The sequence below is a fragment of the Cydia splendana genome, chromosome 6 (genome assembly GCF_910591565.1).
Source record: "Cydia splendana chromosome 6, ilCydSple1.2, whole genome shotgun sequence".
NCBI classification, from domain to species: Eukaryota; Metazoa; Arthropoda; class Insecta; order Lepidoptera; family Tortricidae; genus Cydia; species Cydia splendana.
This window is the reverse complement of record NC_085965.1, coordinates 10736247-10761612: the sequence shown is the minus strand read 5'-3', so window position 1 is coordinate 10761612 and position 25366 is coordinate 10736247. Positions and strand designations below refer to the sequence as shown.

Here is a 25366-nt window from a genome sequence, read left to right as displayed (position 1 = left end):
AGACAGATAACGAGATTTCCGCCGCTGTGGACTCTGCTTTTTGCTCTGGCATAAGTCTGCATAACTGCTCAGCAAGCAATGCAATAGCAAATCTGCCACGACACGGCTAATTTAACTTTTTGACCGCCAAAGTCAACGCGCGTGGCTAAATTCGAGGCAATTTAATCGGTTCGAGGATAAAATGGGACATCTATGTTAGGGTGGTAATCCACCTGTCCAACTTCTTAGTCCAATGTCAGTGTCAGTCTATGTCAATCCTAAATAAGAAACGTGAGCGTAGTGAGGGATTCGAGGAGCAATGCTCAGGTGAAAATAATATTGCTACCATGTGACACATACTGCTTTTTACAGCACCTATGAGGACATTATTGTTTAAAAATATTATTTAAGCTAAAAAATATAGTGTCCTAGAACAGAAAAGTGCCACTTGAAAAAACCCTTTTCCGAATAGGTGATGTGAAAAGCGTGATATTCTTTATCGTCGTCGCTAACAAATGAAAATTCATAATAAAACACGTAATTCTTAATAAAATTTTATTTAAACAAAATAATATAGTCGCAGCCTGCCAGTGTCGCTCGGTGCCGGCGCGCGCCGCCCGGCGCCGGCGGGGGCGGCGCGCGCCGAGTGTTGTCCACTGATATACACAAAATATTGATAATAATATACAAACGCCCCTAGATATTAATCATTAACCTGATTATATTAAAAAAGCTGAAAACTTTATAAATCCATAATATACATTACTTTAACAACTCGGGCGCTGAACCTTTACATGTATATTTTCTTGAAAATAAAACGAACCACCTCTGTTTGCACGATCGTATATACGAGTAAGTACTCTCGGTGTTCCTACTGGAGGAGCGGCGAGTCGGCGACCCCGCGCCGCCTCGGGGGCCGCGGGGCTCCATAGGGCTCCGCCCGGATATTGGTCACTTAGAGCAATAAATTATTATCTATTACCATAATATGATAAAATATTGCGGATATTATAATTAAGACGTGATCCAGGCAAAGCCGAGTAAGTCTGGACTTATAAAAAAGTAAAACTGACAGCCCAGTACAAGCGAAACTGAATAACTTTATGTGCGTGTCCTACAGCAAACCAATTAAAATTATTTACTTTCAAAGTGATACGTTACACTACAATAGTATAAATATTATGTGTATAAAATGAACATGTGAGCGTAACTAATAAACAAAAAGTTATGGTGATCATCAAACGAGAATTCTTAAAACAGTAAAAAGTAACACCATTTCAAATTAAATATTTATAGAGAGGAAATGCTTACAGCCGGCTACCTTTTACTAGAACTAAGTCGATGATCCTTCCCATAGATAGAGCCTTACATTATGAATGGTTTCACCGGGTTCATAGTCTCGCAGCTTCACTTGGGAACAGCAGTACATATATGAAGAGAATGTGATACCTAAATAAGCATTTCATTGTTTGACATTTCGCTCACCGGTTCACTATAGAAGTTTGACTCCTCTTACGATAATTAAGGCATCCGAAGCGATGTCAATTAGTATTAACCAAATTTGTTTCAAACAAAGCAGAATATAATTTAGTTATATTAATTCTTGTATATTAAGAGTATTAATTCACGGCTTGCCTAAATTAAATAAATAATCACTGTCTCAAGATAAATTCCATAACTTATTGTTACCATCATAATAAAAGGTATCCGTTTATTTACGTTCACATGACGATACAGAGGGCAAAACGATCTCTACGTAATGCTTCGTTAATGCTATCTTTGACTATCCGCGAATACATAATACTACGCGGTGTCTCATAAAATAAGACATTACATTTTAAAAGTAGTAAAATTCAAACGGCTAGGCATATTTTGGAGGCATCAAACGATTTACAAAGCGTCAATACCTTTAGAGCCATGTGAAAATAAAATTAGCACGTTGAATACATAACATGGTGCCGTCATGTGGAGATACGAATTTTCACCTGATGGCAGTGGCTGTTAAAATATTTTCTTTTCTGAGGACTAGCTGTTCTATCAATATTAAGAAAATAAAAGATTAGACGTGAACATTACAACGTATTGAAGCAATATACCACTCGAGCTCTCACATGATACAGATCCCAAAATTCAGGATTACATATTACATGTTCTCTGATAATATAGGTTTTGGAAAGGCCTATCCTAGCTAAATTACAAATCATAGTGCCAGTTTACTCAATCACTTTTAGGACTTTACCGATAGCAATAGTTTTATCTGAAAAGAAAAGAAACATTATAATTAGACAAGGAATTGAGGATATTTAAGATTCTAGGATAGTTTTGTAACTATGTACTCACAAGCCAGCAATTATAGCGGCATAGTATGGACGCTAAGCACGAAGAATTTCGTACATGACGCGCCATTTCCTATCTCTATTGCACGCGCATAATTATATGGCTTTCCCGCTCGCACAGTGTCATTGACCGCCTGCACATGGGCCGGACACTAATATGTGTATAGCGTCCTTACTTGTCTTTTATTCATTACATTACAATTAAAATTTACTTGCCAACAGTTAACTAGCCTATTTCGAAGAGGATTCGATGATATAAAATATTTATAAATTTTCTATAGACATGCTTATTTTCTGTGTACCGAAAATAATTATGGAAACTAGGTATACATGATAACATAAGGTAAAAACTGGGCTCCGGTAGTCTAGTAATTAGCCCTAAACAGGAGGATGTGCAGCTCTTTGGTGAAGGAAACCAGACTCTTCCTTACATTTCCCTCTGAGTCAGATATCAGAGTAGGCTACGTTTTCGAACGGCCCAGCCGGGCTAGCCAGCTAGCTAGCTAGGCTTTGTGTCTCTATCACTCTTCCATATTAGTGCGACATTGACAGTTGCGTTTTGATCGCTACGGAGCCTAAGCGATCAGCATGTTGGCTACGCGGCCTGGCCCTTCAGCATGAAACCGAAAAATCAGTAAAATAGTGTAAATGAGGTTAAAACTTACTCTCGTCTCTTAATGTGAACCTGCCCATTTGAGCAAACTTCTTGAATGGTTCTAAGCATATGATGCCGGCGCACTCTATCCTCATGATGGCCACTTGGTCCTGCTTCACGAAGCGCGGCCGCGTCTTCGACTTGTCTCCGGTCTTCTTATCCACCAGACAGATTAGTGCCTACACACACACAAATCCATTTACTACTCTTGCCATCACATTTAGCAGGCAAGGTGATCAGAGATGTCTGAACACGGCTTTAGAAAGTGATTAGATATTTTTGAGCACATTGGCCTTTATAATATTTACAGACTTTACATTATTACAGATGTAGTGCGTAATTGTTTTCCTTCGTATTTTCTCGGAAAAATTCGTATTTGTCATGCTACTTCAGTCAACCTCAGTACTTTTTTTTTCTCTGAGAAAAATAACCCAGTACTTTTCCACTCCCTTTAGTGGTAACTGGTGAGATTTTATTTTCTCTGTTACAACTGGGTGATGGGATGAAACAAAGCACTACAAGTATCTGCCTTCCTTGAATACTATTCCTAATAGAGATATATCTTTATAGTACGCGTTCAAAAGTACCTATTACTCTCTCATTGTCCTACATAAGAGGCACATCTCTTTTAGTTAAACTATTACCCCCTTCGAGCAACACGGAAGGGAGGCGGCATTCGCACTATTTCCCCTCTGCCGAGGTACAAGATTAGCGCGTCAATCTAATCTACCGCGGGTAATAAAACTAGTTGCACTTGGATTTTTCACTAGACCGAGTCCAGACGCGCGCGTGAACACTGCTGCACAAAAATGCCTGTTTGCTCGGTTTTTTGTTATAAAAAGAGGTCGGGGACATCAAATTTTCAAAAAGAAAGTGTTACATTTCACATGTAATATGTGACGTTCCACGGGAAAAGGTACCTTATGAGGGTTTCTAGTTTCGGAGATATGAAATGTTTTGTAAAGAGGTGAAAAAATGCTCAATTTTTTTTTATTGTGTGATCTGAAACCTTAATGCGTAACGTTTGTTTACCTGTTTTTATTTTTGTTATAAGTTAATTATAAGCCTAGTAATGTCGTCTCAGAGTTTAGTAGAAAAGGTACCTTATGGAATAAAGATTGAAAATTCCCAAAAAAACTAGTCAATACGGGAAAAGAAGTTTGGTAGAGAACTGTATTAGCATTCTGCAAAACTAATTTGATAATTTCAGTTCTGGTTGGGGCGCCTCGCAAATATTATAACCGTACATCGACCGACATCACAAATCCAAGTAGCCTGCTATTATACCAAAGTTACTCTCGTCAAGTCTTTCTTAACTAGAATAATCTTCATTTGGTTTGGTCGCATGCAGTAAATCAGCCATTGGTTTGCTGAAAAATGCCAATACCCGACGCATTACCTTATGGAATATCTGAGGTCATTGAACCTCAATGCCGCTTATCTTCAATAGCAACCGAAATATATTATTGATAAGAAATAGACGATTTATACCATTACCAAAATATTATTAGTTTATCCTAACTGTTCCATCATCATCATCATCATGCCTCATCATGTAACTTAATCACAAGGTACCTTTTCATTACATACAAATTATTGGTCTTTTTTAAGATTATTATGACGAAGAACTAATTAAATTTGGGGCAGTTTAATGTAAATTAATATTTTCTATTCATAAAAGATAAACTGTAATATGATTGATATTTTGTAGTGATGTATTATTAGATTTATTTCCATAAGGTACCTTTTCGTAAATGTATGGAGCCAATACTGTTATTGTTATGTAAGTTTAAAGTGGCATAAGGGGTTAAATATAGTATTTAGTTGGGGTTTTAGGATTTATTTCATTTGAATGACAGAATTTCTTTCATATGTGCTCAGAAAAATTGATTGTGTGTCACATTAAAAGTAAAAATATTCAATTTTGTGATTTTATATGAAAAAGTCAGAAAATACATTTTCACCTCTAAATCGGTATTGTTTTTTGCTTAAACTGTCTGTCAGTGTCGTTTTCTAATAGATTAAATTTAAATCTTGAGAGCTCATTGCAATCAATCGTGAAAATGAAATAAAACTTTATTTTCAAGAGATTGGTTAGTATACACATAAATCAGTCGATATCAAAAGTTTCTATTTGCATTACAGAACAAGTCGCAATATTTTTTTAATCTCAGATATATAAGGTATTATTATTTGTAGTCAACTATGTAACTTACTTCAGGAACATAGTTTTTTAGGCGGCTAAACTTAAAACTTCTCTATCGTAAAGTTGCTCATTTCACAAGATTATTTTCAAAAAATCATATCTCTGTAACTACGCAACCTAGAAGGTTGATCTTTTGTGTTATCGATAGCTTATTTATTGTAGATTACTGGGGTATGCATAACTCCATACCCGCCATAAGGTACCTTTGACCGTGGGACGTCACATTTTTTTTTTTACATATCATACGTTTAATTACATTCAAACACAATTATTATATTTTAGTCTCATGTAATTGTTGGATTTATCGATTTTGCTCGCTCAGTACAAATTGCGGATCGGTCGAGCGACAAATCCGACTTCTCATCTCTCAGAATACATATACGAAAATGTGTTAGTGTGCGTGTTGTGACACTTGTCACTCGTCAGTACACAAAAAGAGATCGAGGTTTGCAAGATTTGTGTTTGACGTGTGTCATTTTCTATGTATTTGTGTCGTCATTACAGATTGGATTTTGTATGTAAGTGTGTGAGAAGTGTGAGAAGTGCGACTGTGTGCACCTTTCCCCCCGCGAAAAATGGCAGAAAGATTTGTACGGTGAGATATCGCTTGGGCCCCTCCCTTCCGATGTGTCGGAAGCCGGTGTTGCTCGAAGATTACCCCCTTATTCATAAACGCGCTACAAACCTCAATTAGCTAATAATCGTATGTCCTTATGTCATTTTGACTTATGTATTTGTAAGAAAGGGATAAAACATAATTTAAATAAATCAGACCCGTAAAGTTTTATGAATAAGGGGGTTAGAGTACGGTAGATAATTTTGACGCATAGTCTGATACATTGTTTTGAACTATACTGGGAACAGGTGAGAATATGCTCAGCAACTTGGTGATAACTAGCGAGAATAACCCTTAGAGCATAAAAATAACCAATACATTTTATTTTGTTTTCCTTCTCTTACCTTTACAGTAACCTCTTCGGCGGCGCAATGTATGTGCATGACAGCCGAATATCCCGCACAAATGATCGACTTATGCTCCAAAATCACAACTTGAGCATCAAACACCTGAAAATAAACACAATTTAATACACATTAAATTAAATTAAAGTTAAATTATTCTATAAAATAATACTTAATATACATTCCATTGCGCCGTGCACAACAGTCTGAAATTGCATTAAAGGGTATAGCCGGGTAATAGCCAAACTGACCTTAGCGAAAAAATAAATTTCCTTTTACTGGATTATTAACCTATATACAGGGTGGAAAGGCACGACGATCCTTTCCGGAAATGGGAGATAGTTTAGCCTAAGCTCTATATTTTCTCCATAGAAACTATGTTAATATGGGCAACCGTTTCTAAATTATGACCTTTTAAACATCCACGCAAAAAACTACTTTGTTCTAACCCTAACAGGTGACAGGGTCAATGAACTTACTTGTAAACAATCAGTATTCGACAGGAAATTATGCTAATTTGTTGCCATCTAACCATTTTTAGGTCTGCTTACAGCACGGTAAGAATCATTGCAGGATTTTCGCTTTCTTAGTGGTTCCACTTGTTCAATACTTGAATGAAATAGTTATGTTATTCCTTAATATTAATAATACTAACCACAACATTGTTTACAACGACAGTTCAAATGGTGACATTGACAACCACTCAAAAGTACGCAATCGTCTTATAAATATCTCTGGTTTCCTTGACTGATAAAAAGGTTTTAGTTTCATAATTGGAAACTGGATAACAAGTAGGTTGTGTTAGTTGCACCAAATGAACTTGCAAAAATTAAATACTAAGAATAAATCAAGAATAAATACTTCTTCAATACCAAACTAACAAACCTTCTTGCGTGGTAGGAAATAGTCAAGACGTCTGATGTTTGAAATTAAATTTTCATTGAACTATACTTATTGAATGTCATATTCTTCAAATAAAAATGTTAGATGCTCGTGGCTATTTAAATTTGTGGGGCTGTGTAAAAGATATGGTGTACCAAACCAAACGGAATGTGAAACTGCGGACGAAATGAGACAAAGGCTAATTGGTGCTTTCTGCGGAGGATAAATGACGAAGAGCATACACTATATCGCATGTGCATCGACATACTCGGGTACGGGCTGCGGCGGCGTTGTAATACACGGAGGTACATTTGAACACCGTATGTGAAAAGAAGATAGTATTAAATATTGGAAAAAAGTAATTATCTAAGAAAGTAATAAAATTGTTTGTAATATTTTTGCATGCATTTGATTTATTTGACATTTATGCGTCATTCATACATCATTGCGATACTGTCAACGATCGGAAAAAAGTGTAAAGTCCCGAGCTATCCCGACGGAGATCCTTAATCTAGCCGTCATGTGCACATGCTATAGGGTTATCACCACAGTTAAAAAGTAGTATTTTTGCAATTTTTATTTTTTACTCAATTAACGATTCTTACCATTACCAATAGTCTCTGTATCACTTAAACGACCTAATACTTCCGGGAAGGATCGTCGTGCCTTTCCACCCTGTATATGTAGTGCTTTCACCAAAAATTAATAAAAAAATATTAAATGCTTCAGATTAAAAAAAAAATGCAAAAAAAGAAAAAACATTTTTATTATGTGTTCCGTATTCTACGTCAGAGGTCTTCATTGAGAGAGTAACGCCTCCGGTGTCCGATAGATGCCGCTAGCGTCTATGTAGTCGCTCCGCCCCACGCCGTGACGTAGTTTCGCTTCCCCTCCCAGCAAACCGTTGCTCGCTTCCCGCGACTCGCCACCGCCATGTTATTGTTTCGTCGACCGTCTTGTCCGATGGTCCGCAAATGTTTATTGCGTAAATTTTTGCAGCATGGTGCTTTAAAATTTCCGTACCACAGCTTGTTCCATTAAATAGTGAGATATAGTAAAGATCGCTATTATTACATAGTCTTTTGGCGATCTCGCGATCGAAAGTGCTTTTCGATTCTACCCACTTTTTTTTTTTTTCTTGCTAAATTAATTTTTACATACCATGCTGCTAAAATCGTTACCGTTAACTCGAGATCGAAGTAGGAAGTGCGTAGGAATAGTTTTTCATACAACAAGTGGTAACGTAAGTCGCTCCGCGTTCGGAGAGGGAACGTGCGGTCATCGTGCCTGCGGCGGCGGGCGCGGCGCCCGGGGCGGCGCGCGCTGCTGTTGGGTGACGCGCTTCTATAGGACTGATAAGGAGGTTTGGATTGTCTCGAACCATCCGGTGAGCCAGTTTAATGATATTCTAGTTTTATTTGACCTTCAGAAGCGCATTGTAAATGCCTACTTTGACAGGCACGGTTCTCAGGCAGGTCGCAGCCTGGGAGTACCTCGTGTTGTTAGTTGCCGACGCGACAGGGAAGCCCCCGCCTGTGGCGCCGGCGCCCCCGCGTGGCGGCCTCGACACCGCCCCCCGCCCGTGTCGCGCGCCGCGCCGGCGCCGCCGACTTTCTTCTGCTGTCGTCCGAGGTGACTCCGAGACGCTGCGGGCCGGGGCCCGAGGTGTCGCGGTGCGGGCGCTTCCAGTCCGCGGGACTCCGAGTCACGTCACACGCCTGCTCCTGTTGCTGCGGTCGCGGCGCAGGTGGATAACGGACCTCTCGATCCTGTCCTGGCGCCAAGGTGAAGGCGGACCGCTCCTGCGTCCTGACTGCTCGAAGTGGAAGGAAGGTAAGTTACGTGGAGGCAGTGGAAACATTACGAGTACAGCGGCGGTACCGTTCGCCCGTCGGTTGCCGTCCGTCATGACGTCGCTGGTGACCTACGCGCCGGTGGAGGCCACCACGATGGCGCCGCCGAGGGCAACGGTGTTGCCGTAATGATGCGTGCAACTACGAGCCAGCCGCCACGCGCACACCTCACCCCCCCGAGCCAGCGAAGGACACTACGATGGCGCTGCCTGCCACACGCATCGGCGCCTCCCGTGCAGGTAACGTCCGTCATGTGCACCGGCGCCTGTCGAGCTGGCCGCCACGATGGCGCCTCTCGCCTCACGTACCAGCGCCTCCCAAGCCGGCGGCGGCAGCCGCCACAATGGCGCCGCCCGCCTCACGGCTTTCGAGCTAGCTGCTACTATGGCGCCTCACGCACCGGCGCCTCCCGAGCCGGTGGCGGCGGCGGCCGCCACGATGACGCCTCTCGCCTCACACACCAGTGCCACCTGAGCCCGGCGGGAGCCATCTCCCTCCCTCCCGAGCCGACGGCGGCGGCCGCCACGATGGTGCCACCCGCCTCACGCGACAGCGCTTCTCGAGCGGGCCGCCACGATGGGTCCTCGCCTCACGCGCCAGCGCCTCCTGAGCCAGTGGCGGCCGCCATGATCACCCGCCTCACGCACCGGTGCCTCCCGAGCCGGCCGCCACGATGGCGCCTTTCGTCTCACGCACCGGCGCCTCTCGAGCGGCGGCGGTTGCCATGATGGCGCCGACAATCACGCCGATGCTGTCCACCGATGCTGCAACTACGACGATGTCGTCCCTTGCAATGGCGCCCATGTTCTGTTCGCAAGAATACCACCGCGAACTTACCCGTCGCCGATGCTGCCCACCAAGCTGACGCTGGGCACCACGGTATCAGTTTTGTCCTGTCCACATGGTTCTATTGAGGTACGCAGGCGCCTATAGTTATGGTGCCACAGCACAAACAGACCGCTAAACTCTTGGTTTCGGTTAAGGATGGCGACGGCAGACAAGGTCGTTAGGAGCCTCGTCCTAGCGTGGCTCGACTGCCCGGAGTTGAAACCGGTAAGATATGTCGATACTCAGAGGAAAATACGTCGCGTCCCCGGGCTTCATAAAGGTGCTGATCGACGAGGAGCCGTGCCGCTTCGAGGGTCCTACGACGTCTCGAGGCCAGCGAGCGATCCAACCGGAGAGCAGCTTTGCGACACGATCCTGTGCGACCGCTCACAACCGAGGTTGAAGGCATCGAAAAGGTCTGCAGACCTCACATAATTACATAATTATCTCTCTGCTGCCCGCGCTCTCCAGCTTAGGTTCCGTCTTACAAAGACGAACTCGTTCGCCAAGCCCCTAATAAACAAAATGGGACAAATAAACCCGCTGCGCCTGAACAAGCTTGAGTTTCCGGTGCTAAGAGAAAGGGGCCAGTAGGACTCCAGCAGTTTTCATCTGTCTGTCTTCGTCTTTATCGAAACAGTTTTGTTACGCAAAGCGCCAAAATCGATTTTAGACTTGATTTCATCAGTTCGATTTCCTTAAAAGCATGCTACCATACCCCTATACTAGCTCAATATAGGCGTTTCTTCGGATAAAGCGAATTAGACCATCACGCTCCCAGACATCACGTGGGATACGCGGCACAGCACCCCGGTTGAAAGTTTTCTTTTTCGCGACATACAGGCCTGCCTTGCTGCCGAGTTTCTCGCAGAAATGAGACTCAAAGCCTCCTGTTTAGTCTAAAATTCGTAAACTTTAGTTCATAGAGGAAGGTGACACCTTGGCAGTTCCCAGCGACACGGCTGACAGCTGCCGAAAAAGCCTCGTGCGTCTTCCCTCCTAATCATGCCTGCAGTCCGTTACAATCCCCAATAATGGTAGACAATGTACGAGGTAAGGCCCTTTCAGTGAAGAGTAATCGTTATCGGGCCGCATCTGCAGCGCTGACGACAGAAGTGTACTACAAACATACAACCGGACCGCTACAGTATACATAAAACGACGGCGACACTACACCCCTTCCGTTACTAGGGCTGTCGCAAAAACTACTGATGCTGGCAAATCGTCTACAAGTCGCGCTGGTTTCTTGCTACTTACCAGGTCGGTACAACTCCCGAGGGCGACGGTTTATCAAGAAGTCACTGCGCGCCCGAGGGGCAGCTGCGCCCAGAAGCCGCCGAGACTAGCTTCGCCTGATAGGCGCCTTGTTGGCCAGCTTCCGCTTTCGAGAGCCCTCGCACTGTGCCACGGTATTTCTTAACCGACTCTTTGAACTGCTACCACGACGCGTTTGGCAGCTGCCTGTGATACGACTTGGCATGGATGTCTCCACCTCCCAGACTAGTCTGTTTACTATGATGGCGTGATGAGGAGAGCCTTCACGCAGCTGTGGTAAGCTTGCAATTTACTGGCGGTCCTAGTGAACACAACGTCAGACCGCCCTTCCTAACGACTCAACGACCTTAAGAATCGAGACGTAGCTCCTGTCAGATAGGACGCTCCAACACCGGGCTGGCGGGATCAGGAGTGACGTCCGCTTGATGTACCTACTGGCGTGACTGGCGCATGCGTGCAACATGCCAAGGGATAACGCTACGTAGCGAACGAGACGCAACCGTCAGTGTTTCACTAATATGGAAGAGTGATAAAGAGACAGAAAGAAACTCAAGTGATCGTCCGGGGGATACTCCCGGTACTTAGTTTGTATGGCGAGAACCGGGTATTCCCGGTTCCGGTACTGTGTTTGTATAGAAAACCAGTACCGGGAGCACTCCCTAGATCGTCCCCTTGTCTAGGCCGCCTGTACGCCCACAATGTAGAAATGGTCTTCATGGTGCATCAAAAATAAGATTGACTGCCAGGTACCTCTAATATCCAGTGAAGTAGCGAGCTATCTCAGACATCTATTTCTATTGTCCATGTTAGCTTTCAGAACGACACTTTTTCATAAGCCTATCGGACACTATGCCTTCTTCCAACACCATTAATAGCGAGACCAGCGCCTCCCAAACCACCAGCTTGGGACGCGAGAAATCTAATTTAAATTACTTGCCCTAACTTGAATAGCCCTACTACGTACCTATATAGAAGAGCTGCCGCACTTTTACTGTTAGCATCAGGCCGCAGGGTCAATGACCTTACTCTACTACTCTGTAGCCCGGGCAATTACATAGATAACTTTCACGCTATTATTTTGTGTCCGAAATTCGGCTCTAAACCAGTTAACGTGTCTTACCGACTGGACTCTTAGAAGCTCCGGAATAAAGTATAGACCCAGTAAGTAGGTAGTCTGGGTACGTCAACTTGTGAGAATTTCACAAAATGTTAGGGGACACTGCGCCTATTTATTACAAGCCGGCCTCGCTTACGATTGCTTTCGATCCACGATGTACTTAATCACTAAATTGGCTGGAAAACTATCCAATTAGCTTAAGTTAATTAGGAACATTACTTTTTCTTTAGACGATTCTATCGCCGAGATTCTGCGGATCGGATGCGATTTCGAATGAGAAATCTCTCAAACCAGATTAACGTCAGATTCGAACTTGGAATCACAGTGACTCGTTATAATGCATCATTATAACGAGTCACTGTGATTTCATGGGTTGCAATAAGGCGTATATATTTATTCTTTCTCTGAGTTCTATGCAGTAGGTGTAGCCCTAACGCTTGCGCGCCCGCTGACTCGCCACCAGGAGATAATAAACAGGTCTCAATGAAGACCTCTGACGTAGAATACGGAACACATAATATAAAAATTTTACCTTCCAATAAAATTGTTATTATGTTTCCTTCTACGTCAGAGGTCTGAGTAATGCCTTCCTGGCAGGCTACTAGGCTACTTTTATGCCGACGGTACTTCTCCTCAACAATGACATGGCGGTGGCGAGTCGCGGGAAGCGAGCAACGGTTTGCTGGGAGGGGAAGCGGAACTACGTCACGGCGTGGGGCGGAGCGACTACATAGACGCTAGCGGCATCTATGGGACACCGGAGGCGTTACTCTCTCAATGAAGACCTCTGACGTAGAAGGAAACATAATAACAATTTTATTGGAAGGTAAATTTTTTATATTTTATTACAGCCAAAGTACTAATCCGATTTCTTTGTAATTTGGGTATGTTGTATATACAAATAAGGTCGCTTTCTGAAAAAAAAAAAAAATATTGAATTATCTCTTGAAAAAATAGTAAAAATTTGAGTTGAAAATTTGCATAAAAATAAAAAAATACGTGCGAGGTTGCGACAGTTATCAAATTTACATATTTCATGTAGAATTTAATAATGTTTAACATATATTTTTTTCAAAAATTAAAATCGGGATTATCAGTGTGAAAAACTCGAATTTACTCGAAGCGACCTTAATTGTATATACAACATACCCTAATTAATTACAAAGAAATAGGATTAGTACTTTGGCTGTAATAAAATAAAAATAGTTTTTCTTTTTTTTGATTTTTTTTTAATACCTGAAGCCTTTGAGGCTTAATTTTTGGTGAAAGCACTACATATATATAGGTTAGTAATCCAGTAAAAGGAAATTAATTTTTACGCTAAGGGCAGTTTGGCCATGCTTACCCCGGCTATACCCTTTGAAATATTATTTACGATACAAGTGCGGAAAAGAGGAAATTCGAAACGAGTACGAGTAGTAGTATAAATCAAAACAAGACCGAAGTGACCGTTTTAAATCGACACGAGTTGCGAATTACTTATTCGCAAGTGTATCGTACAACGTTTTACAGTACATATGGCCCTTTAAACTTTTGACATACGCACGGAAAGTGCTGTTTCCCGCACTAGTGTGGGAATGTAGGCCCATATGTACTATAATAAAAATAACTAAGCCCTTTGAGCGCCGCGCCTATCCTGCATGGCTATCATCGGGAAGCACGAAGGTTGTTATTGGACTGTAATTGTTGGCGGTCCAAGCTAAACATAACTCAGCGTGTGCGAACTGTACTTTTCATGGAACTTGACTTATATAAGTTTATGTTTCTAGTAATAATAATAACTTACTCTTCCAGTAGTAATGGGATCCGCGATGTCGCAGAGCACGAAACCAGGAGACACATCTTCTTCTTCAATGCCTTTTAGCTTGACCTTCACGTTCTCGCCAGGCCCAATGGATGTAACCTCAATGTCGTCAGACCACAGCTGATCAACATTCACTTGCACCTGTCAAACAATGCTTATTTGTGACGTTTTCAACTAAAAGGTACCATATTGTCGGTTGTCGATAAGCTTGATTTCAAATTGAAACTTTATGGAAATAATAGCGCCTTATTGACAACTGACAATAAGTACCCTTTTGGTTGAAAATGGCACATTTGTACAATCTATTTCTAGGTAAAATAAAAACCGGCCAGTTTCCGTGATGATGTCATTGGTGGAAAACAATAGATTGTTAGTGTTTCCGGGTAAAGACAAATTTGGACAAGTACTAATTGACGTTAAATAGTAAATTAAGGTTGATTGTGTTGACTTAATTTTTTTTTACTGGTATGTATTCCTGTTATAAATACTCTGCGTACTAAACACTGAAGTCTCTATTTTTATATATAACTCAGTGCAAAGTGTGTGTTTTTTCTATTAAGTAACTTATTTACCTATTTATATTATTGCTATAGCAGCAGGAAAAATTAAACTTGAAACTATAAAGTATTCAAATTATTTACAGTAGGGATGCTGCCCATAATTGGCCTCTTACTAGCTGTGACCAGGGGCCCGTTTCTCAAAAGCTTGTAACTTGTAATACAAGTCCCTTTCTACCAAAAGCTGTCAAAAAGGGACTTCCATTTGTATTACAAGTTACAAGCTTTTGATAAACAGGGCACAGGGGCCCGTTTCTCAAATGGTTGTAACTTGTAATACAAGTGGAAGTCCCTTTCTAACAAAAGCTGTCAAAAAGTGACATTATTACAAATTACAAGCTTTTGAGAAACGGGCCCTGGCTTTCATAGCATTATATCTCTGTCTCAATATATTAAAAACAATCCTATATCCATCCCTATGGTTAAAACGGTGCCTAATTTCATTTCACATATCAATAGGGTCCACACAGAACGAGAACGAAATTGGCGCGCGAAGCTTCTCGGTGTGTGTAGACGTGCCTCGGCCGCATTGCCTCGGGCGAGGCACGTGTCCACCGACCGAGCTGCTTGGCGCGCCAATTCCCTCGCGAGGCGGCGCGTTCTATGTGGACCCGCCTAATGCGGCCTGTACACACTCGTCGAGAACCCCGAGACAGGCCGAGAACGAGTGTGTACATGTTGTTCCCTTCTCGTCTCTCTCTTCTTCAAGGAAGAGACAAGTGTCTCGACTCGCGCTTCTCCGATAGGATCGGAGCGGTTCAGAGGCTCTCGACGAATGTGTACAGCCAACTTAATAACAGTGGCGGATTTGCAGTCTTTGCCCTATGGCAGGCCCTATAGCCGACCCTTTCGCAGCGCGATTTAAGTTATTTCATGTTATCATCAGCGAATTTTTTGTCACAATTTGCCGCTCAAGGCCCGGGCCTACTGGGACTTGGGGCAAATCCGCCACTGCGTAATAATGACAGAACTTACCCTATTGGGCAACTGCGAAATAATGACAGAACTCACCCTATTGGGCATGAGGAAAAGGATGCTGCCCTTTCTCGTGGTCCCCGCCTCCACCTTGCCCATGAGCACGGTGCCCATGTCCTTGTACTTGTCGACGACGGGCATGATGAAGGGCCCGTCCATCTTGCGGTTGAGCGACGGCAGCTCGTCGATCAGCTGGATGAACGACGGCCCGCGGTACCAGGGGCAGATGTCTTCCGATACCTGGATAACGAAATAAATTTCTTTAATAGTACGTCGGTGGCAATCCGCATTGGGCCAGCGTGGGGACTATAGCCCAAGCCCTCTCGCGCATGAGAGGAGGCCTGTGGCCAGCAGTGGGACGTATATAGGCTGAATTATTTTTTCATTACGTCGGTGGCAAAGGTAAACAAGCATACGGTCCGCCTGATGGTAAGCAGATTCCGTAGCCTATGTACGCCTGCAACTTACAACATTTTTAGAATAATTACATATGTTACTCTTTTCATATAAGACTCACACACGACAAGTCATACTCTTATTGTCACACGATAAGGTTGGTTCACACAAAACGCCACCTTGCCGCGGTTTTTGGACCAGTTTATATATGATTTGATTGCACCATAATTATAAAAACTTAAAATGACATATCTTCTGAATTTCATAAATGGGGATGGAGTAATAATTAACTTAAATTTTAGTGTAAGTAATCTAATCACAGTAATCTTGAAACCAAATATAAAATCTGTGCAAGGCAAGTAACTTGAACATTGAAAAATGTGATATCATGTATGTACACACTACACGTCATAAAATGCATTTTCCTTCCTTACAAACATATTATAATCAAGGAAAGGAAGTTGTTTGGCCTTTCAAATAAATATCTACAATAGTATTCAGAATTACATAAGGGTAACCGAGCAGTATTCCAAAAAAAATGCAAGTAACAAAAAAATATTACATTGATTAGTATAACGCGATAATCCTAACATACGATCTCAGTTTACTGTTATATTATTCTAGAATACTTTAAAATGACCCACCACTGCGAAACAAGAAAATCGAAATTTCGTTATCTAACCTGTCTATCACTCTTGCATATTCGAGCGATAAAGAGGCAGATAACTAAATTTCGATTTTCGCGTTTCCCGGTAGGCCCTTGTTAACAAACCGCCTTGATGCATCAATGTCATATTTTATTGTCTGTGAAAAACAGTTTAAGGCACAGTATGTATAAGTTCCTCTATGGTTTACTAGCTAGCTTAGTGCTGCACTCTGGCGGCAGAACATTGCAGTAATACCCCCTATTAAGGAAGTTCTCATGTAAAATGTTTGATTTGTGCTGTTTTGCTAACCTTTTTTTGGTTGATTCGTTAGTCTGTTGTAAACTAGACGCTAGACGTGACTGCGTAAACTCGATCGCAGTCCGTCTCGCTCGCACTGATGTATTGGTGCAGTCTAACGTAAATGTCAAATGCAAACTCGTGGTAGACATGTAGGTCTACTCTTCACATATGAGAAGAGTAGACCATACCTACAAAAGGTATGTTATTTGGTAAATTAAATAAAGGCCGGGAAGGCCATAAATGGATATTTACACTAATAGTAAAAAGAGCAAAATCATTGTTTTCCAGCCCATACAGAGAACTAACTAAAAAAAGAATCCAAACAGTTCTTGTAAGATGCAACTGCAACTAATCACCGTAGTCCGATCAACAACAACATCCGAAAATACGCCAGTCAAAAATAGACTCGGGTAGACGTGTAAATAGACTCGGGTAGACGTGTAAATAGACTCGGGTAGACGTGTAAATAGACTCGGGGAGACGTGTAAATAGACTCGGGTAGACGTGTAAATAACCGCAGTGATTGAAACGCGCGATCACACTCGGTGATCAGTGTGTAGCAGACGCGACAATTCGTTTCATTTTTGGTCATCCGTAAATTTTTAAACTATTCATACATTGAATGTGGGTTGATGTACGGGTAGTTTATATTATATGCAGGCACTTTGATGAATTTACGAGTTTACGTCCATTGTGTATGCGACCTGGATATATTTAATGTAAAGTTATGTTAAAGAATACTGCGCTGACAAATACCACGGTTACGATACGGTTATATTAGGAAATTATCTATGTAGTTTACAAAACGTAATCTAATATGTACAACAATTGAGTACTTACTGAAAAACAAGTAGATAAATATTATTTACTTCACCTAAGAAAGGATTTAAGCACAAGCATCATCAAACCAGGTAAATGCTTTATTCCTGGCCGCTTAGCACGGTCGCGTTTTTATCCCTTGTCACCATGCCTGTCACGTTCTAACAAGTATGTAAGTGCGAAAGGGACGCGCATAGTGATAGTCGATAAAAATGGAACAGTGCTGAGCCCGCTGGTGTGGTCTTTGACGCGTTTGATGACATAATAGACTATTATAGAAAGCAAATCTTAGGCACTTACTCTTTCCAATAAGCCTTGTCCAGTTTGGCCGGACACAGGAAGGAAGGAGAGGTCCTTAGCTGGGTTGAATCCCAGCTTTTTGAGGTAAGGCATGATTTTGTCTCGACATTCATTGTATCTGTAATAAAAGAAAGGAGTTGGTGAATAATAAGAAAGTAATTAGTCGAAATTTGGGAGATACCAAAGTGTTAACGGCAGTTTTGTTCTCTATTTTCTAAAATGGGGCCCTGTTTGTAATATACCTCGTAATTCGTAAGGCCCACCATAGAACATTTTACTATTTTTAATTTGAACCATGTTGGAAAAGTAAATTGGGATGAATTTCGTTCATTTGTAAAAGCTATGAAACAAAAGAAATTGTTTTGTTTCATAAGCTCCGTTCAGAAAAAGGTTCTAATTAGATTGCAACGAATACTAATGTACACTGTAATGTACAATGAGTCTTACGAGATAAATGTTATCAATACATACCTCTTCTCATCCCAGTTGACAGTGGGATCATCCATTTTGTTAACAAGAGCTACTAAATGCTTCACACCGGCAGTCTTGGCCAACATAGCGTGCTCACGAGTTTGCCCTCCTCTGTCGAAACCAGTCTCAAATTCACCTTTACGCGCTGAAATTACCTGAAAAATAAAACATTCAAATGAAAAAACCGTAATTTCTTTTGAAGTTGCACATAAATACAATCGTGCTTTACGTATTAAAACTGTAACTGTTTGAAATAATGCACTGCATTCTCCACACTCATTGACCTGTCGCGTGTGCTTATCGACAAGTACCACATACCATTAAAAGCTCATTATAATTATGTGATATCATAACATTTAACCACCATAATGGCATGTACTGGAGTAAATTTTATAATTGCATACATTTTAATTACGGTTTAGTATCTAAAATAGAACGGATAGAAACTGTGCCCGCGGCTCCACCTGCGCGTTTTTTTGTTTGTGTCAGTTTCGCTAGTATAATTAGTTAGGTCATTTCCGTAATTAGTTAGGGCATGGAAGTATCGATTGTTGTCAGCGGTCGATTCGAAATTTCCAAGTCAATTAATGACCGATTGATGCCATACGCTTTTATAATGCATTATATAAAACAATCATGACACAAACCTTACGTCCTAATTTAATAAAACACTCATGGTTTTATTTGATTCACACAGGAACTTTCATGGGAATCAGGAAGTATACACCACTGGGCATTAGAGACTGCTATTGTTTGGTCACAATTGGTAACTTAAACTTGACATTAATACTCCGCGCCAATAAAAAGTGACAGCAGCTCATGAGTAGGGTTACCAGATACAAATTTAGAATTTCCTGACAATGATAATTGATAAGTTGAGTGGGTCTCATTTATTATTTTTTTACAATGTTTTTGGATTAATTTAAGTAAATAAAAAGGTTCTTACTTTATAAAAAAAGTCTACCAATTCAAAAAATTCCTGACATTTTCGTGTTCCGTCCCCATTCCTGACAAAAGGCCAAAATTCCTGACATGTCAGGAAAATTCCTGTCATCTGGTAACCCTACACATGAGTCCACAAACTTTCCCCATAATTATTATAGTAATATGAATGCGGCCAATTCCGTTTGCGGGATATTCCTTTTTTTTAACTGTCAGCTACAGATATCATCTCCTATTGCTGCTGCAACTACAAAACTGTAAACAAGTGTGTGAAGTCAACAAGTGTACTACAGTTAAAAACGCGCTCGTACACGGAATTCCCGTCAGACGGATTTGACCGCATTGGATTTACACTGATATGTAGATAAAATACGTACCAGCACAGCTAAATCGGCCTGCGCCGCGCCACCGATCATGTTGGGCACGAAGCTCTTGTGCCCCGGGGCGTCAAGGATCGTGAAATGCTTCTTCTCAGTCTCGAAGTATGCTCTCCCCACCTCCACGGTTTTGCCCTTGTCGCGTTCTGCACAAAACAAATTGCTAATGTATTCTCAATTGAACAAAATACCAGTGGTATAGTTCGTTTTTTTTAGCATTAGAAAGAAGGTAAACAATCTTGACGTGTCTTTTTATTAAAAAATATTGAAAAACGCTTTAAAAAAATAGTTTATATTACTCGTACTTGTGAAAGCAAAAGAATGTAAAAGATCGTATATGATTTATAATTCTAACATATTTGCTGTCACTTATTTTTTAATGGTGATTTTTAATAAAAAAGACGTCAAAATCGCTTACCTTCTTTATAATCCTAAAAAAAACGAACTATAACTACTGGGATTTTTTGCCCACCTTTTAGCACTGGTAACAACTTTGTGGTAACTAGTGGGAATAACCCATTGACTTAGTAAAGGAAGATATAAGTTGTAAAAAATCGATTTAAACTTTTACGATCGTGACTTATACTTAATAAAATTAATTTGATAAATGTTATTACGCTCATTTCTTTGTCGGTAGGCGAATGAAAGGATTTGCAATGGATAACAGTATAAAAATGTGAAAATAATACATAGTTGCATACCTTCTTGGTTGGTGTCGAGTGCCCAAGAAAGGTACCATGACTCTCGGGACTTCTCTCGCGCTTCTCTTTCGTATTTGTCCAGAGTTCTTTTATCCACCATACCCGTTAACGACATAATTTGACCGCCGATTGTCGATTTACCAGCATCTAGAAACATAAATTAAATACATTATAATAAGCTTACATATGTAAATCTAACATACCATTATAACATAACATAACGCCAGTGGAGCAATTAGTTGTATTTTAAAAATGGTTCAACAACCATGATGCATTTTCGTCAATAGTCGAGTCCACACAGAGCGAGCTTACGCGCTAGGAAATTGACCCGGCTAATGAGATAGATAATTACAAACAATGTAGATAGAAATAGTTGCATACTGGCTTCACTTTTTATAGACAGGCAGTTTCAGTGTAGTTTCCAGGTTTCTAAATTCTTAATTACATGGAGTATATGTGCAAACTAGGCCTCTAATGTTGCCGAAGTGTGCGGCTGTGGCCTGAAGTATTTGTTTGATAACCTTGTATCGTTTGATACAAGCAAGTCAATATAAAAATTGGGCCCACACAAGTTCATATTTTTGCTATGTCGTGCATTGTCACCATGCTTGTCCACTAAGCACTTTGCCCAAGGCTGATGTACAAGTACAAATTAAATTCGAGTTATGAACTCTTATAGAAATAAAAGAAAGTTCCAAATTCGAAAGCGCTAAAATTGGCTTGGGTCTTACGAGGTTGAGTTACAAAACGAAAGTATTTAATGTGATGTGGTCTTACCGACATGACCAATGAACACAACATTGACATGTTCCTTCTTGCTCCGGGTGTCTTCCACTCTGGGGGGTTTCTTCTTGGGTACTTTCTTTGCCAACTCGCCTAATTCATCATTTTCCTGAGGTAACAAGAATAAAATTGCATTAAAATTGTATTACTATTTGCAAGATAATGTGTCTGATTTTTAACTGATTGATGCCTATACATATTCTTTGAGTGTATGTTTGTAGGTGTGTCTACTTTTTTGTCACACTCTGTAGTCAAACAGTTTAATATGTACCAAATGAAATGAGTTTTTTACTTTATGTACAACATGTGTGAATGCTCCTATATTTATGCGATAAAACTTTAAAGAATATAAAAAATTAAACAAACAACTAATAACTAATCAACCACAAGCAGATTTAACTAAAAGCAAATAGATATAATGTTTACAATTCATATGTTGATAAGCTATAAATATCATTCATTAGTAACTAGTCATAATCATATAAGCAGTTGAATTCTCTCAAAAACAAGTAATTTATTTCAGTTACTGTGCTAAGCTAATGTGACTACATGCTAGATCAAGTAACTACAATTATACATATTTACATACAAAACACAATACCCGTATCAATCCATGCCTTTTCTGGTTATTATGATTAATATTCTTGAGTTTAATATGAACCAATTCTAATTTCACATGTTTTAGTAGATTCTAATCAACAATTAAATACCTTTCATGCACAAAGCAAAGTTAAAACTAATCAACTATTATTAAAAAAAATATCAGGCCAAGTAGTACTACTACTACTACTTTTTTTATAATAGTACTTTAAGCTAAAAGCGTTAAATTTTTGGCGAATCTGTAACTTACAAAGCTGGCTGGTCAGGCTGTGACATGGTCAAACAACGTTTTCCTGTGTTTACTTGTCAGGCAGGAGGGAGACTTACTAGTTTATTGCCTTCTCGACTGTAAACTTATGCCTTACATGTTATTATACCCAATAAATTGACTAAAAAAGTTTGGTGGTAAGACATATTATAAGCCAACAAGCATAAGAAAAAAGTTAATTGACCCCATTCTAATCTCATGCTAGATCTATTAATAACGCAAAAGAAGAATCATGCCAATTACAGTGTTTTGAACCTGTTGGTCGATCTCTTCTTCATCGGGTTCGTTGTTGTCTTCTGGTGTGAGCAGCGCGTCGTCGGCCTCGGCCTCCCAGCTGTCGACGGTGGGCGACACGTCGGGCGGCACGGGCGGCGCGGCGGCCGCGGCGGCGGGCGGCACGGGCGGCGGCTCCTCCACGCGCGGCGAGGCCGACGCGCCGTCGCCGCTGTCACCGCCGCCGTCCCCGCAACCTGCGGCGACAACAAGCTTGAGCGGCCCGGAGGAATCTAGTGTATTAACTGAAAGTAACTTTCTTGACATCTTGCACTTGTCAATGACATTTGTTTTTCAGGATATAGTGTGTAATTGAGTGTTTAATTCAAAATCACAAATACTACTGATTCTAACAGCATTTTAAGTACTTTTGATTCTGAAGAAATTGCTCAAATTTTAAATACTTTTTTAAGTATGACATAGTTATAGAGTACAAAATTAGATTAGAATTAGAAAATAATGGCATTTCAAGTGGACAATAAGGCTATTTCAGGATTTTCATATATTTGTAACCCTTTTAACAGATAATAAAGACTAAAGATGCAGGATCAATTTATTTAAGAATCAAATCTATGGAAACCATCTCTAAACTATTAGTAGTTTTCATATTAAGGGATGCAAGATGACACCTGATTTCTCAGATTACAGTTCATGGAAATGAGAAATCTATGAATCATGTATGCTATCCTGGTTTTAAAAACCACTTAGGTACTTATCATTGATATCGTCTTGGGTCGTCCCATTCGTTTTTCGTCAAGTTCTTAAATTAGTCCTATTCTGCTTTCGTCACTCATTCTACATTGAAAGCCACCGACTATTGTGACAAATGTAGAATGAGTGGCGAAAGCAGAATAGGACTAATTTAAGAACTTGACGAAAAACGAATGGGACAACCCCAGACGATACCTTATCATTTTGGGTTAGACATTAGACCCATAGGATTTTCAAAAAATAAAAAAAACATTGTCTGTATAGGTAGCATAAGAGAGAATAAATTGATGACATTAACATGTATGACTCATTGGAATATTGATTAAGTATGAGTCAATTCCTATTGGATTGAGTCTTCCAGGTACACACAAATATAAATCTTTTTAGCATTCAATAAAATCTTAAAAATTAGTACATTAAAAAAAGATTTAACTTGCAATCTTTAGACAGATTCTAATTAAACCACTCATTCCAAACTTTAGTAAGATAAAACAATACATACAAATGCTTTCTAAGTGTGCCCAAGTGACAAATCTAAGGCTAGCCTTTAACACATTCACTGCCAAGAAGATGTATGTGTGTTCATTTTGCACTGGAAACGGGGAACCCGGCACGGAAAGTGTTAAGCACTTTTAAAAACATGCAAGATGTATTTCCTCACACTATTGTAACAGGACAAACCTCTAACTAATCAATGGACTCACTTAGAATAACACAATTACAAACTTACATGCACATTATAAACTAATGATCACAGCAAATAGAAAATCAGACATGATAAACTGAATATGTAAAAATGTTCCAGTTGAGTAAATAAACATGATCAAATATCCGAAGATTGGGTTCGTGCCTTCGTTTAGAGAGGGAATTGGATTGGAAGCGGTTGAAACGAAAAAGAAACTTTTAAGCAGTCAAGAGTTGACATCACACAGAACAAACATTTACAGATCTATCCATCAAAAAATATCAAGGTTATCGGTGCCTCCACATAATGATTTTCATATAGTAAACTAGTTACAAAATATTTTAATGATAAGTACGACTTGATAATCTATTACTATTCACAAATAGTGAATCATAACCTTATTAGGTAGGCCAAATGACATAGGCAAAGGTAAAGAAAGGTTACCTTTGTCTGATTAGTGATTTATAATGCGTATACTGACTTTATTTACACATTAATACTGATAGATAAACACATTGAAGCAAATTTATTCGTCAAAAAGAAAGCTTTTACTTACGTATGTCGCGTGAATCTTGCATTTCAAGAGTTCTTATCAAATAATGGTCGTTATCTACGTCAGCATAGTGTTTATTGGCTCGCACTAGTGGGCAGAACTGATAATTCACGCTAATTTCAATGTAGAAGAATTAAATCTTAGGTGAAAGTTGCGAACTCAAAAGTAGGTATAGGATAGGCGCCGCGTGTCTCGACATAACCCGTTAAAACTGGATTTGTAAAAAAAAATATATACTGCACTCAGCGTTTACATTTTGGAAATGTAGTGTCATGAATTAATTACGTGCGTTTTTTAGAAAATTAGATCATTATACTCAGCAAACTATGTTATAATTAGTTCTAATGCTTCAATGCAGATAGCTAAAATGACAAGACAACCGACTTACCGTTCAGGACGGGACTATCTGCAGAATTCGTAGAACCGCTTTCAGATTTTTGTGGTGATGAGGGGGATTCGGAGGTTTCGTTTGCCTGAGAAGGCATACAAAAAGAAGGCACGAACTCCACGGCATTTACATTCAACGTGGAAAATTTTGTAGACACATCATTGGAATCTTTTGCACCTTGTTCACCTATGACATCGGCTTGATTTTCCCAAGAGTCCGGAGCACCGATATTGGACATTTTTATTAATCAGACAGTGTAAAGTTATTAAATAAGTCTTTCTTTTCTAGTTATTTTTATAATTATTCGCGTTCTTTTCTCGATAGATCCGCGTGTGTCTTTATCTCAGACCGGAAGTTCATGGCAATTTGCCAAAAATGTTATATTACATATATACACAAAACAAATAAATTTCGTATAGAACTTTGTCAAGATATTACAAATAGTTGTATTATTAAATCTTTTTCAAGCTTGTATTTAAATAATACACGTACAAAGTATATTAGGAACCTTATAAAATATAAAATGAACTTTATTTGATATATTACATCCGGTGGTAAAATTGCCAAGTACAATAAATAAGTTGAAGTAGACAGTAAAACCGTTTACACACGATCACACAATGTTCCGTATATCGGGTCCGAACCAAGGCCTGTTCACTTCCTAAGAAAGTTATGTCCCCAAATAATTGCGCATGTATGCGCCTGAAGCTTCTATGTGTGCTTTG

General features: G+C 40.2%; 1 protein-coding gene across 3 annotated transcripts; it reads right to left on the bottom strand.

Annotated features, from left to right (window-relative positions):
• Positions 1–520: 520 nt before the first annotated feature.
• On the bottom strand, positions 521–25017 carry LOC134791386 (eukaryotic peptide chain release factor GTP-binding subunit ERF3A). 3 transcript variants are annotated; one of them, XM_063762396.1, is made up of 12 exons: positions 24642–25017; positions 22275–22501; positions 21158–21272; positions 20381–20527; positions 19680–19825; positions 18361–18515; positions 17890–18007; positions 15464–15667; positions 13878–14036; positions 6137–6241; positions 2981–3149; positions 521–2236 (listed from the first exon to the last, which is right to left on the bottom strand). In XM_063762396.1, exons 1-12 carry the CDS (start codon positions 24877–24879, stop codon positions 2193–2195), a joined length of 1827 nt encoding a protein of 608 aa, XP_063618466.1. In that variant the 5' UTR covers positions 24880–25017; the 3' UTR covers positions 521–2192. The 3 variants fall into 3 exon arrangements, with proteins under 3 accessions (XP_063618466.1, XP_063618467.1, XP_063618469.1); XM_063762397.1 differs by having other exon boundaries at positions 22287–22501; XM_063762399.1 differs by lacking the exon at positions 24642–25017 and adding an exon at positions 24257–24565.
• Positions 25018–25366: the final 349 nt, after the last annotated feature.